This window comes from Brachycentrus maculatus, unplaced genomic scaffold (assembly GCF_059751285.1).
Source record: "Brachycentrus maculatus isolate JH-2025_06_01 unplaced genomic scaffold, ASM5975128v1 h1tg000257l, whole genome shotgun sequence".
Taxonomy (NCBI): domain Eukaryota; kingdom Metazoa; phylum Arthropoda; class Insecta; order Trichoptera; family Brachycentridae; genus Brachycentrus; species Brachycentrus maculatus.
Window position 1 is genome coordinate 1126727 of NW_028281008.1, and position 15932 is coordinate 1142658.

General features: G+C 33.7%; 1 protein-coding gene across 2 annotated transcripts in view; it reads left to right on the forward strand.

The window, feature by feature from the left end:
- rau (RA domain-containing protein rau) overlaps nt 1-15492 on the forward strand; it is a 121846-nt gene extending 106354 nt beyond the window's left edge. The window contains exons 1-5 of one of the 2 annotated variants that reach the window (XM_088265758.1): nt 4547-5185; nt 5985-6241; nt 7456-7633; nt 11548-11694; nt 12445-15492. In XM_088265758.1, coding sequence (XP_088121884.1) covers nt 5147-5185; nt 5985-6241; nt 7456-7633; nt 11548-11694; nt 12445-13137 — 1314 coding nt within the window. In that variant the 5' untranslated portion in view covers nt 4547-5146 and the 3' untranslated portion in view covers nt 13138-15492. Of the gene's footprint in view, nt 1-4546; nt 5186-5984; nt 6242-7455; nt 7634-11547; nt 11695-12444 lie in introns of those variants that run through there. The other variant, XM_088265757.1, reaches the window with a different exon arrangement.
- Nucleotides 15493-15932: the final 440 nt, after the last annotated feature.

Genomic DNA, 15932 nt, shown 5'->3' on the forward strand with positions numbered 1-15932 from the left:
ACGAAGTATCTTCATTAATTTTTTTATTGGATATGACTTTTTTCTGTGATAAGTTCATAAATTCATAATAATAATCTGACTATAAAACAAAGATCTTTGTAAGATTTTTTGTGTATATACCAACCTTCTTCATATTACTCATAATTTTTACCTAGTATTAATCTAAATAAAATTTGATGTTCTCGTAATATTTTACAATTATTTTCATTTCCGTTTTACTTGTTCTGACTTGATTCTAGGGTCAGTATCCGAAATAATGTATGTTATCTCTCCGCGTATTCAAAATCTTCAAATCTCTGCCACGCGCTACTTCACGCTTCTTGATTAACATAACAATTTATACTGAAACCTTCGCGGTTTGCTGATCACTCAAATACGTCTCTCAAGCGTAAAAAAGTCATTCCTCTTTTTGACTATCAATCCACCCCTCTTCACCGATGAGTAATTACTTAATTTCAAGTTGACGTTCTTTTTAATACTCCGCATTTGGGAGATTATTGGAGTACCTACTTACTTATGTTTTATTTTGAGAAATTATTTGAACACGTTTAAAAAATAAGAGCTGATATTTTTAAATGAAGACAAAGTCATATTTGAAAGGGAGATGTCAGTTTTTATTTATATGCGAGATAAATTATCTGTGTTTGTTTCCCCTGTATTTTCTAAATATAACATTGATACCCTAAGAAATCGTTTGCCCAAAAAGGACAAACCTAAAAGTTGAAATATTTTTTCAATCCCGCTTTTATTTTGACAGATTTAAAAAAATCACCCTTTTAGATGACCAAGCTACAAGTTTCCTTATATGTAGATTTGTAGTGAGACGACTCTCCTTTTGCAAAGCTGTTTCTGTTCTTCGACTTCCTCTTATTAAATGTAATAATTCAAGAAAGTAAATACATAGAGATTCCACTTTCGGAAAAAAATCATTCACTTTTCTCACATTTTCTATTTAATATTATTTTACGAATAAAATAGAAATGATCGTTGATTTCTATTTCGAATTTGAAGCCACATCGAATAGTCTTTTATATTAATCGTTTAAGGTTGTGTGTGAAAGAAATGATTCCTCCTCTTACATTACCCGGATATCATAATACCTAAGTCGGCAAACCTAGGACCTAATAATTACAATTAAATCTAACGCTTTGGGCTATCTCCAGTTTCCGCTATAACTTAGGTTATCGTTATAGGTTCACAATTTATTCATATTGATTAGTGAAGTTCCTTTATTTGGGTACACGAATGAGATGCGTGAAATATAATCATAATATAATAACAGTTTCACACGCTACGAGTACAGTAGAGTGGTGATTATCTAATGCCCAATCATCTGCGAGTTGGATTAACCGAAATCGATACCAGGACCTTGTGTTCTCAATAACACATAATTATGGCGATTAAACACAGATTTGCTAAATAAGTTGTAATGAAGTCCCGAGACTGCGATTCCATGTGGAATACCAAGTAATAAACTCAAAAATAAAAGTAAAACGTAACGCTTTAACTATGTAGTGTAGATACATAGCTTAAACATTCCTCATGAATTTGTATTTCTAATGACTTTGGCACTTTAAAAACCGGTTTTCGAATAGTATTGTCAAAAAGTCAATGATGCCGAAAGGAAAATTAATGCATATTTGCAATTTTTTTTTAACAAATACAAGTAAAGTTGAAGTTATTTATATTCAAAGCATATTCAAAGCATTTACTTTGTGGTCACATTACTAATATCAATTAAAAGTTGAAGTTATCTACACTGCGTAGTTAAACGCGTTAACTGTTATATTTCCTAAAATTCACGCCTTGTTTTGTATTGATCAAAGCTTAATCAACGAAAACCTTTTATTTACTTGTTTGTAATTGAAAGGTTCGAGTATTTAAATAAAAAAATGTTATTGCTAAGTGAGTTAGTATTTTTTTATTGGTTCTAATTTTCAGATGTAGAAGTAAAGCTAAGCTACCTGACGAAATCTCTCGCAGCTACCGATTTTGGTTCAGTTTTACGTTATAATTAAGGTTGAAATATTTTACGGTGCCCTTTGATTACAGGATAAAAGAAATCGATCTCGGTAATAATCGATTTCTCATAGGATAATTAAGGGTTCACACATACCCAACCCTTTTTCCTTTGAGAGGGAACATCCTTTCACAACCACGTGTGTACCGTCCTCAGCACACAGCACACATACATCTTGATGACGCAATGTTTTTTTATTTGCTCCGAGATACTTATCAAACTATTTAAACATTTTTATACTTTTTACTCTAACCTTCGATTTCATGCACATTAAAAACCCTTTATGCAGTGTGAATGCATTCCACGCTCTATGGCGCGATTTAACAAATTGATGAAAAATCTGAGAATCTTCCATACATAATAATATTGGAAACACTTCTAAAGGATCGTCTCATTTATAGGTTGTTTCTGAGGACGTGCGTTGATTGAAAATATACTTTTATTCCGGGCATTCATTATGTTCTAGTATCTGGAATCATCAAGATTTACTTGATCCGATAATGAGGGTTTGGTTGTCTCAATTACATCGGCCACCGGCATGCGGCTCTCTGTGGCATGCTGGTGGTATGGCCTCTAGTAGACAGGGAAATTTAGATCTAAAGGCTGCGTTCACCAAGATAGTGATCGACTCTTCCTTTTTGCCGATTGTCTACGTTTTCGAAAGGATGTTGTGTAAACAGGTGCTTACTTCCTGCGACTATTGCTACCGCTCACTCTTTCATATTAATGCCTTCTTCAGGCGCCTTGGAGTTCTCAAGTAACCGGTAACAGTATTGACTTGTTTTTGTCGTACTTAACGGATTCCTGCCGGAATGCTATGAAGACCTGAGATTTTCAAAACCTTGTAAAGAGAACAAAATAAAATAATAAAAACATTATGATCAAATCGAATGTTTATTTAGCTTCAAAGTCCATATGAATTAATTTATTTCTATTACGAGTGTCTCAACTTAAATAAAGCACGCACCGTTTTTATACGAAAGAAGATGGAAGTCTGAGCATCGCATGGTTTAAGTGATCACTTTATACGGTTGTATAACATTCAGCATACCGCCCATTTCGAGTTACCTCATCTGTTCATATATAGCGTCTAACGTATACATCTACAACGCGCGCATGCGCGACACTATCTTATTATTATATCGCTTTGTATCGTTATGTATACGTCGCTCTCATTTGCTCTACTCTCGTGGCGTCGGAATGTATAGCTCTCATTCCTCTTTCTCTCTACATTATATCTTTCTTCTCTCAAAAACGAAATTTGCCCAATAAACGTAACGCATCCTTGCAATTTTACTTTCTCGTCCAATTATCGATTATCGAATCGCCTAAGATGTTTAGCTTCAAAAGTTATTGATTACAGTACGAAGAACTAAAAAAGTAAAAATGGTGCCAAGTAGTCATATCAGAGTGCTTAAAAAAATGCATTCGATAATTCTATTTTCATCTCTGGGTTACGTCGACCATCCGTCATAAAGCCGAAATAGCATCAATATCCAAAATCTCTTAAATCTCCATACGAGATTAACGAGATACCACTTTCTTCTCTCCTGACATTCCTGCCTCTTTCCCATGCGTTCCTTCTGTAAGCTTATTATTTACAACCGTAACATCTCATTCCGTTTGTTTTTCGGGCTGCGAGTTATGCAATTAGGACAGTTCAGGAAAGATTCTTGAACTTTCTTTCACAGAAAGTTCAAGAATCCATTAGTCATTTTTTTGGCACATTTCAGTTCTAGCTTAATTTACATCATTCTGTATTCCGCAGGTAGACATGAACGCACGTATGTTGCCTATATAAAAATCTACCCCTTCCTAATGATATTTCCTCGCCTCGCATGAGCAAAATTCGGCATTTGTAATAAAAAGCTTTAAAAATTGTTAAAAATTATTTTAGTTTTATATATGATGTGTTTAAATATATGTAATAAATAATCACAGTAATGCAAACAATTACAAGGCTACAACGCATAAAAATAACAAAACTCCACATATATTACTCAAAATAATAATAAAAAAACGTTATTATCAATATGTAACACAGAACAGATCACAATTGCTGATTTAATTTTTATTTTATTTATTTATTTATTTAGAGACAGCTGTTTTTTTAATAATCAAGCATTATTTTGATAAACAAACTTTGATATTGTCCTTCAGTAGAATCATAATTCATATTTCAATTTAATAATATTTGTTTTAATGGAATTTTACAAAGTGAATGCCATTTCAATAAATTATTAACAAAAAGTCATCTTGAACTATCCTTGTCTTCATCTTATTCAGTGGTAATCACAATATTGAATTCTTTTGAAAATAAAGCTTGACATATTCTGAATATTTTCAAAAAATTAAAACTTTTTTATTTTATTTTATTGATATTAAAATTAAATTATTGTTTTCCGATAGTTCCCACAGTTTCAGAACTTAAGTCCGAAGTGTCTCCTTTTCCAGAGCATCTGTCTCACTCCACCGCGATGCACTTCCGGCGTGTTTGAGAGGTTTCAGCCCTCCGATAAAAATGTCTCTTCTTTCCTTCGAGTCCATCCTCAGTTCAATGCAGTTCAGTCTATATCAGGGGCTACTACGGTTCAGTCGCTATCTGTCGTCACTGCTCTATGATCTATCACGGAACGCCGATACGTGATACCCTTATCTACTTGTTATGTCGCGAAATCCGCGGTGGTCGTTTGATCAGTGTTCATTCACACTTTTGATCGAACGGATCAAATCTATTTACTGAAAGAATTAGTGAAATATTTTGTTTTTGTTTTGCGTTTTTTGACACGGTGTTTGGTGCTTAATTTATTTCTGCGCTAATTAGCTCACAAAAATTTAAATTTAGTGTAGAGTGTGAAACTTGGTCGTGTGTGACAAATCGTTTTCCGGTTCCTCTATAACTTTTTAGCGCCGAACACGACCACTAATTGACTATCAATTATCATTGGAATATTTCCGCTACGAGAGAGAAAGAATTCAGTTTTAATACATCACTTCGCCGCCTACTCTGCCGCCCTACGCACGACTTCTGCAGTCGATTTCTCAGCCTCTGGTGGGCGGACCTTTCTCTGCTGCTTGCACCTCTGAGCGATATACCTGCCTTTCTCTGGTCGTATCTGCCAGAAGATGTACAGCATCAAAAGAATTGGGGCCAGTAGTAATCCGGTATTATTTTATTTTTATTTTTGGGATTATATTTATAATAACTTACAATACTTTTGTACATAAACAATAAGCCTATTCAGACGTATTGTAAGTATACTTAATCAGTTTAAAAAAATTTCGTAAATACAATATTATATTTTCTTCTATTAAAAACTACTTTTTAAACTATTTTTAGCATGTTTTAATAGTAATTTAACAATTGTATTATTTTTTTATCACTTCTACGTAATTCAGAACAATCTTACATATTACACCTACTCGTAATTCGGGGCTTCGGGGATATCCAACTGTTTTTTTTCATCAATCAAATAATGTTCAGCCATCCTCTAAATTAAAAAAAAAATGTACTGAAAATTTGAAATTACTTTAGGGTCTCATTTTCTCAAAATATCATTTTTAAATGCACACCAGGTTCTTGTTGTTATATTGTGATTAAATTGAATCAATTTTAAAACTTTAATTACTTTACAATTAAATTAAACAACCTGCTTCCTTTATCCATAAAGTCATTATTATATTCAGAAAAACTGATTATAAAAGTGCAATTCATAAATGGATAATGGAGGTGGGTAGATCTGAAATAAATCCATGATTCCATCATTCGGCCATGTCGTATTTGATTGCATGTCTTTTTTTTTCAATTTATGAACTATAGTTTCATTAACAAGTATTGTTCACATTTAAATGTGCCTTCGGTACGGAAAAACTCGCTGACAGTACATTATTGTAATTTGTGATTTGTAATTATTGTGTAAGATGATAATGTGATGATTCTAAAATACGGTAATATTGTCCACAGACGACGATCAAGGTGTACGCCAAGTGCCTGCGGCCCGACATCGAGTACAAGACGCTGAGCGTGACGTTCCAGAGCAGCAGCCGCGAGGTGGTGGGCATGCTGCTGGGCAAGTACCGCATGAAGCACCGCGACCCGCGCCTCTTCTACCTCACCATGGAGGTGGCCGTGAAGCGCGCCGGCGTGCGCACGCTGCTCGTGCTGGGCGAGGACGCGCGCCCCGCCGCGCTGCAGGCCTGCCACCCCAAGGGTTACTCCAAGTGAGTAGAGACTCCTCACACTGATTACTATATACTTACAGATAAACTTGAAAGGAATCCGTCTACTTGGAGAAAATATTCAGACAGAGTAGAGCGTCTTAGAGTGTCCCTTGGGATACTCTAAGCGAGTTGGGAAGGATCTTCACACTGATTACTATACACTTCCATCAGGACTTGTGCTTAACAGATAAATACTCTAAGCGAGTTGGGCAGGATCTTCACACTGCTTACTGTACACTTCCGTCAGGACTTGTGCTAAGTTGTGAGTTAGGGCTGTTTTGCAATCGTTTTTTAGGATTATGATTAGATCAACATGAAAGAGATCCGCCATAGAATGTCGGTGAATAATAGTCGAGTGGGAAATGAGATGATTGAACATTTTCTGCAAATGCCTTAGCACCGCTGCCTGTCTATCTGCTGTGTTGATCGGGGTTATGGAGGCATCCTTGTACCAGCTAACGTTAGGTTGTCATCGGATCTAGCTGACTAATTATCTTTTATTTTTTAACATCTCATCAAAGATGAAGAAGAATATGGAAGTCTGGGCATTTACGGGGCTGACGACCGTCATAGGCTGGTTTAAGTGATCATTTTACACACATGCAACATTCACCAATTCTACCCATTATTGATTGTTGAAAAATAATATGAAAATAACTCCTGTAATTGGAGATAATTTAGGTTTTGTGAACAAGTATTTGGACACACTCAAAATGTTGTAATTATCTTTTAATCCCTTTCACTATCTACACAGGGAAACTTTTAGAAACTTGGTGGTGGTTCTCAAAATTTGCATTTACTTAGATTGAAAGTGACAGGGATATTGAAAGCTATTGTATGAAAATTCAGAGTAAAAGTGGGATGCAAATTTGTTTCAAATTTTTTAAAAAATCGCTACAACCTAAATATCAATTCCTTTTATCCACATTTTACTTACACTATGGATCATACAGCCCTGTTTAAAGCCCATTTGTTATTTTACAAATAAAACGATGCCTTCATCACAAATGAGTGAACTGTTTTTCTTCTTTGTTGTTTTTGTTCTTTGTTGAGGCCAACTTCATATCATAACTCATATTTTCACTTTATCGGAAGCCGCTTTGTGCAGTGAAATTACTCTTTTAAGACGAGTGATGCTTTTATTCATGTACTGCATTTTCCTTACTTATTTAAATGTGGACGTATTTATTTACTCTTTTATTTGCTTCCACCAGGTTCTCCCTTCAGACACGGCGCGGTGGCCTGATTCGCATCTACGACTCGGCCCTCATGAGCAACTCCCAGTACAAGAGTCTGCTGATCAGCGACCTCACCACGGCTGATGAGCTCCTAGCTCTCCTGCTCTCCTGTTACAACTCGAACGAGAAGGTTGAACAATTTTCGCTCTATGAGGTCAGTACCTACCTGTTTTTTTATTGATTACCAATACTTTTTCGTCATGTATTCTTCTTCTTTTCTTTCATACACTTATCCGTACCCAATGGTGCATAGGGCACTGCATCATAACGAAGTAATGATGTATGATGAAAGTAAAAGTATGACTGAAAACGATTATAAAGTATCCAGATTTTGGTATGGTGTCGTCAAGTCGACTCTAATGAACAAACAGGCTGCAGACAAAAAATTGGTCAAAATCATATAACAGCTCATGCGCATAGTGTATCCTTTCAGATTTATAGTTTCTTTAATGTCAAGGAAGTTTAAAAAATTACCTTACGCAACACTGATGTAAGTGATAAACTAAACATATTAGCAATCTCGCTGAAATGCACTGCAATTTCTACAGTTGCAATAAGAGTCGATTCATTTTCAATAACTTCATCGATTCCAAGTAGTTGCTCTCATATAAAACTGGATAATCTGCGTTCAGAAGCGGATACAGCCTTATATGACATACCGCATTCCCGTTTATTAAATCTGAACACGGTTTTATAACCAACGTAAATATCAAAATGTATATATTGCGTTCTAGGGAGGAAATCTAAGATAACTGCATTAAAAACGGGAGTTTTCAGCGATTACATAAATAATATTTTTTTCGTATTTGTCTGATTCCATAGTGCAGTACTTACCGCGTTTAGCTACCACACTTGAATGTCCCGGGTTCGATTACCAGGCGGTCACAATAAATATAAGTGTTTTTTTTTATTTAGAAAAATATTATATTTTTTTACCCTGGACTGGTTGGTACGTTAAGTGTAAGATTGTTCACCTTGCTTTCATATAATTAACGATCAATTTAACATTGCATTAGTTTTATGCAGTGCCCCATGCTTTATTGGGTGTAGATGTGAGGTAAAAAAATAGAATAATTATTTCTGCAGAGAAGATGGATCTCCACACTCGTCTGTCCTGACATACACTCCCATCTAGTCATACATGCTCTCCGGTTACGTAGACTTTTGACATCACCAGATTTTAGGTGCTGTTTGATCTGGTCGTCCCAAGTCTTTTTTTGGCCGTACTCGTTCTTTTCTCCCGTTCACATTTGCCAAACATACTTTCTTAGTCATTCTCTCGTTATCCATTCGCTCCACATGTCTATACCGCCTTGCAGAAAATTTCTTAATCTTTTTAATTATCTCTAGTTCAGCCTTACATTCATTTCTAATATCTTCATTTTTAATTCTGTCTGACAACGATTTTTTTAAATATTCGTATGAGGGAACACATTTCGATGGCGTTCACTCTGGTTTCTCATCCTTATTTTCCAATTTCACGTTTCGTTTCCATACATCCAGTGTTGAAACTAGCATTTCGTTGTGAATTACCAGTTTAGCTTCCATGGACATAAAATACTATTTTTATTTGCTATCAGTTTCAAAAACATCTCTTTTCACTTTCACTTTTCTCGCTAATATAAAGCACCATTTATTCTATTCCCATTCACCCTCTCTCTCTATATATCTTTATATATCTCTATGTATCTACTTTTCCATACCTTGAGAATATGCTTTTTAGGTATAACATTTCTTGCATTTGCTCCAAGCATTCATCTCGAACATGTTACATTCTGTTTAGTATTTCTTAATGGGTTAATGTTTGTTTTGTAATCCCAGGGGTGGCGGGTCGCCTAAATTACATTCTCAATAGCGGAAAAATGACCGAGTCAAGTGTGACGTTATTTTTAGCGACGTAAGAACAAACACCTTTCGAGAGACGTGCCGTTAGCTTGACAGCAAATTTAAGATCTGTAGGAGAGGAAACGATATTTCTCTCCGACATTTCACGAGTCTGTTTTGATTTTTTTCGTTATTGATTAAATTTATTATTCAAAATTAGTAGGTTTATTTGTTGGCTTTAGATACTTGATACATAAGTATATCCATTTTAAGCGATGAAAAGGGCGATTAAAAAAAGTGTATATTGAAATATTAAAAATATATATAAATAGAAAAAATATTTACATAATTTTTTTCAACTCTTTATCTTTCAATAACTCTTTTTTTAAATCAATTTGTTTATTTTTAAGAAAATCTTTTTTTTCAATACAAAATGGTATTTTAAGCAAAAAATTCAATTTTATCAAATATTTTATGTATTAATTTTAAATCAAACACAGATTTTGAGTCTACTAAGTTGTATTTTATTCGTTTGATAATGCCCTAACAAGGCGAAACAATTGTCACAATATAATTTTTTATGTGTTTTTTGTTAATAAAATAAAACTTAGTAGACTCAAAAAATCTGTGTTTGATTTAAAATTAATACATAAATTAAAATGGAGTTCTACAAATTAAACGCCAAGTCAATAAATAAATTATCAAATATTACCTGGGGTGGAAAATTAAGTTGCGATTTATCGAATACTGGGTTTTACTGACAAGCTTTTGGACGCATTGCATTGCAAGAAAAATAATAATTTTATTCAGTTCTGTGTAAAGGACCACTTGGTTTTCCATTTTCACTACACTGAGCAGGCAGAGAGCTTGCTAGCAAATGACACGTGTGTTGGAGTATTTGATTTGAGCATGCTTAAACCTAGCATGCTTATATCAAGCAAATGTATACAGAGAGCATGCTTGTTTTAAGTCGATATTTTTTTCCTCAAATATTTCACGCGCCTAAATGAAGGCTAAATTTATAACGTGTTATATTTCTTGCTTATCATGAAAATATGCATATTTTAAAGGGTCGTCTAAATTATTTACTTATATTTTTAAATTAATATAGTTTGACAAGTGTTTAATATCGATGTCATAACTTTTATTAAAATGGACGTGTTGAAACGTGGAATTCATCCGAAACACGCGAAGCTAAAGCGTCTCTCAAGAGAGAGAGGATAAGAATAGACAGTTCCATCGGGATTTTATGTGGGGTCACCCTAAATTATGATGGAGAACGACGTTCGTCATGTGATGTGGAACATTTGGTTCCATAAGTGTGTTCCACTTTAGTTCTGTGTATTTTAATATGCACCTGGTGACTTGTCTCTCTATGATTGACTTTTTATTTTAATTATTTTTTCCTCATGGGACTCGGAGCAAGTTAGCAGGTCCAAGCCAAAGCTAGTACGAGTGTGAGTATGCGACCCCGATTTTCTCCTAACCTTTAGTGCTATTCTGTTTGCTCTACTTTTCTTTCTGCATTCCTCCTCCATTTCCATTCCTGTATAGCGGTGGTATACTAAAAATTGTTTGAATGATAATAAAATGTGCAATATAAAAATTCAAATTCCATATTTATTTTGGATAACTTGCAATACTTGCAAGAATTGAGGAAAGAACCTACATGTAGTCCGACTCCGTAGTGTAGTGACCACCATGTTTGGCTGCTGCGCTGGAGGTCCTTGATTTGATTCCCAGAGAGGGGGGGGGGGCAAATAAACATCACTGATTTTTTACTGTAATATCTATTTCAACTGGTACCTAAAGCGCAGGGCTGATCACCTTTCCTTCATGTATTTGACGGTCAAGATAACACTGCTTAATGAAGCAGACATGAAGCAGAGATGAAGCAGTGCCTTATGAACCTATTGGATGGCGATAAGGGTTAGAAAAAAAGGATAATACAGAAGTCCAAAAGTTATATAGCTTAATTTTAATTTTAATTTTTATAACTAGAACTTTGTTTTTAATCACTTTTATTTTTGGTGTTTTTCTACAAGACAGTTTCGACAAGAACCTTGTCATCTTTAGGGATAGACATGTACATGATGTGTATCCCTAAGGTGACATGGTTCTTGTCGAAACCGTGATGAAAAACAAAGTTCAAGTTTTATTTTATTAAATTTTATAAAATGTGTCTGAATCTGTAAAAAAACATTCAAGAAAAAAGTTATTTATTTAATATAATTTTTTTTATAGGTTTGCGAGTCTCAAGAGTACCAGCGCAAGTTACATCCGGATGATCTTCCACTCCTGGTGCAGCAGGCGTGGCAAGCCGGAGACCATCCCTGTCACTTCATCGTCAGGAGGAATCCCGACTACAGGCCCTTGCAGAGAAGGAAGCAGGTAGGACCAATCATCTCCGCATTTCAAGATGCTTTCCTAATTAGTAAATGTTAAAATTATTGAGATTCACTCAGGCGGTGACAAAAGAAAGAATATCCCACGAGACTGTATGGATCAATGGCGAAAGAAGGGTTAACCATTTTTGGTACTTCCAAATATAAAATACATAGATTTACCTGTGTATTTAAGAATCAATTGTTTGTCAAAAAATAATTGAAGAGCAAGTACAAGAAACAAATAAAGTCATGGGGAAAGAGAGTCCTAAGGGAGTCTTTACTAGCCACAGTTAGAAATGTATTAGCTTTATCCATATTGTTCAAACTTAATGCTTGATTAACTATCTATTTTTTAAAGGTTCACTAAAGGACACTTTTTCACTCTTAGTATTTTTTTATGATCTATTTTTATGATCTATTGTCCGCCTCCGTGGTGTAATGGTCAGCGTGTTTAGCTACCGTGCTGGAGGTCCCGGGTTCGATTCCCAGGGAGGGAGGTGAAAATAAATAGTGATTTAACACTGTAATATTTATTTAAAATTACCCTGGACTGGTTCCATAAGCGCAAGAGTGATCACCTTGCCTTCATGTAAGTAATGATCAAGATAACACTGCGTCAATTTGCAGTGCCCTATGCACCATTAGGTGCGGATAAGGGTTATAATATTTAAAAAAATCTGCACTTTATAAGACAGTTTTTGTATTTTTAAATAAATATTTACCATAACCTAATAGAAATATGTCTTGTTTCCAGATGCTGTGGTCTCATGAATTTCAACCATCAACCAAACAGTTGCCATTCTTCTCGACCATGCAGCAGACCTTGCAATCCTTCTCCAGCTTATCTCTCACCTCTCCTCTGGTTGACAAAAAGTCTCATTCTGATGATGTTTTAAACAACGTAGATTCGAAGATTTACCAACCGAGGAACAAGAGCATCGACAGCATTCTGGAAGAGAACGGCGATAAATGGGGCAACTACGTTAACTTCAAGTGTGACAGCCTGAAACCGATGGTCACGGAGAAGTCCCACAGCTGTGACAGTGAAAAGAATGCCTTTTGCGCATGCAAAGCGTGCGAGAATCACGATGATAAGACTTATGGAAATCACAGCATGATATCCAGCAAGAGCTGCCACCAAATTGGGTACTACAGTCCTGTTTACAAGTACCCTAGTATTGGGAGTTACTGCGCTTCGAATAGACTCTCCAAGAAGAGCTTCGATACGCACAGTATTAGCAGCATAGAAAGTGACGATTTGGTGACCAGTACACCCAACCCCTCACCGATCGCTACAACTTTTGCAGCTGCCGGTTTGGAATATTCAGAATCTCGAAAATCACTCCTTCCCCCTCCCCCCACCGGCTCAAGATTGCCGCCCTTAGCAGCTCCGAGGAAAAAAATCAACCATTCTCACGCGGACTATGAAAACTATTTTTATATCTGAACAATTGTGTTGATTAATAACACAATATTTAACCAAAGTATTAATTTGCTTAGAGACTTCTGATTATTTATTTAAGTAAAATTTGTACATTGAATTGATTAACACCTGTACAAATTGTAAATAAGTTGATTCTTTTCGTGATTGGTATAAATGAGCACAAGATACAAATTTATTTGTCTAAGTAATTTGTAATTATTGTAATATTATAGAATAATAAGTTATTGTAAGAATATTATTATATCTAATTAATGCCCGACAAAATTTAATACCCTAAAATGATTTTATTCACCTCTTTTAAATTCACAGAATTTCAGAAAAATCCTACGCAATGTTGATATTGGAAAGTTACAAAACTAGTTCTTGAAATTATAATTTTGAAACTCAATTATCAAACATTTAATTATGAAAGGAACAAAAAATTACAAAGAAATCGGTAATGCTATTATATTATTATTAAATTATTTTCGTGGTTACCTATATGTATCTCTTGTATATAAATATGTGTACACTTGCATAAAACAACACGCATTGTATACAACCAATAATGTGTATGTATCGTGTCTCTAATTTAATGTACACATGTATAACTTGTAGAATTTTTGCAAACAGTTTTTTGGTTCCTTAGAACATACATATTTCTGATTACCATATTTATAAGGATAATGTTAATATATCTTTTGCATTTAGTATTTGTCATGTAAACGGTTTCGTTCTTGTATAAGTGTGCTGTCTAAGTCATGTAGCAATGAATAGTCCTTTATAATTTATTTGCGTATCGTTAAGTGTTTTTCTATAGGTTGGCAGCATGACTATAAACAAGTCATATTTTAATTTAATGATTACTGTTAAACTCTATCCTATCTATAGTGTATTGTATGCATTCCTGATAAATGTTTTTGTAATATACAAAAAAACTTTGTTTATTATCATTAAATATATTTTATAACTTTTATAATGTCGACCCATTTCAAAGCAAACAGTTCAAAACATTGAAAAATCGAATATTTGTCAGTTAGCAAGGCTAAAATAGAAATCTCAACCGGCTATTTTTTGTGTTGATGGGCAGTTACAGAGGAAGGAATCAGAGATGTTCAATAAGTGAAAAGATTTTAACAACAGACTATGATAATATTAATACATTATTGTTGGACATTTTTTCATTTACCTTAAGCCTAATGATACTCGGACAGTCTGCCATCCAACCCTCAGTATACTAATCACAAGTAACCGCAAACCCAATTCCCATCTGTACAATGTTTTCTGGCATCTCTCGCGCTCTACCGAAAATAAGCAAATAGAACGTTTATAAGCGTCTCCCACTCTCTACTAACATTATGTAAAAGACGCTTTTAAGCATTTCCTGCAAATAATGTGTTAACATAAAAAAATACCTAAGGCCTGCCAACTGCTAAATATTAGAATTTTTGTAGAGTATTCATTGAATAAATAGTTTTATGGAATAAGTTTGCATACTAAATCGGTCAACATTATAATCATGTTGTAATAAGATATCTACATATATATGGTGATTATTTAAAACAAAGTTTTTTTGTAAGCTATAAAATGGAACATCAAATAGTTATTACTGTGAACATTAATTATTCATTTTTCAATGTTAAAATGTCATTCAGTTTTTACCAATCAATTAAAAAAAAACAGAATAGGTCCCGTAAAATAATATTCGGTGAAATCTTAAAATATAATTACATATAACTTAAAAATCTCTCGTAAATGTGAATTTCATTATTGAGATTCAGAATGTTATTATTGAGTACTAGCCTATGAATTTAGGAAGTTTAAAAGTGCAATCAACCATATTATGAATTTTAATTATTGACTAAGAATATGGATAAATATGAACCCGGTTTTTAGATTTTTGTATACAGGTATTTTTTACCTGACTTGAAATTTTTTCTAATATTGTTGAAAATATAATATGTGCTTTGGAAAAAAAATCTCACGACTCTCGTAGCAAATTTGTAACAGTTCAATTTATACAAATATATTCATATCTTCCCAAAGATTAGATTTTAGGTACATCTGTTGAATTTCACTCCCTAATATTCATTTGTGGGTTAGAAAATAATAATAATCGGTTCTTTTGTAATCTGTTATCAGTTTTAAAGGCATGTATTATTTTTAGATATCCAAATATTTCAATCAGGATATGTAATATTATGTATAATCCTACAATGCATCCAATGTATTTATCATGGAGCTAGTTTAGACCAAAGATATATCTCATAGTAAATTTTAATTATTTATGTTAGTGTTTTGAGTTTGAAAGTATATTTTTCACAAATTCTTTGATTCTTTCGTGAAAATATTTAATGAATAAAATTGTCTTGTGAATAACTATGAATCTTTTATTTATTTATCGATCCTCCTCTTTTTAATTTATGTACAAAAATGGATCTAAGATATCCATACACTATGCGGGTATGAAAGTATGAAGCGGGTATCAATTTTTTTTAGTTTGACTATTTAAAACAAAATCAACTTTTAATTAAACAAATAGTGAATTTAAAAAAAGTAAATTACCTGACAAATTAAATGACACATTGTGATATAAGTGCGACTAAGTAATATTACTTTGGTTGGTTATTGATTAGAATGGTATTCTTTGCAGCTAACTTTTTAATGTCAAATTGTCAAATATATCGGGGCTACAAATACACAATACACAACCAATTTTTTTTAAAGTGATTGTATAATCAAACTGAATATAATATAGTCAAAATGTGATTGTATATAAAACCGACTTATAAAGGAGTCATAACATAATTTGGTTTTCC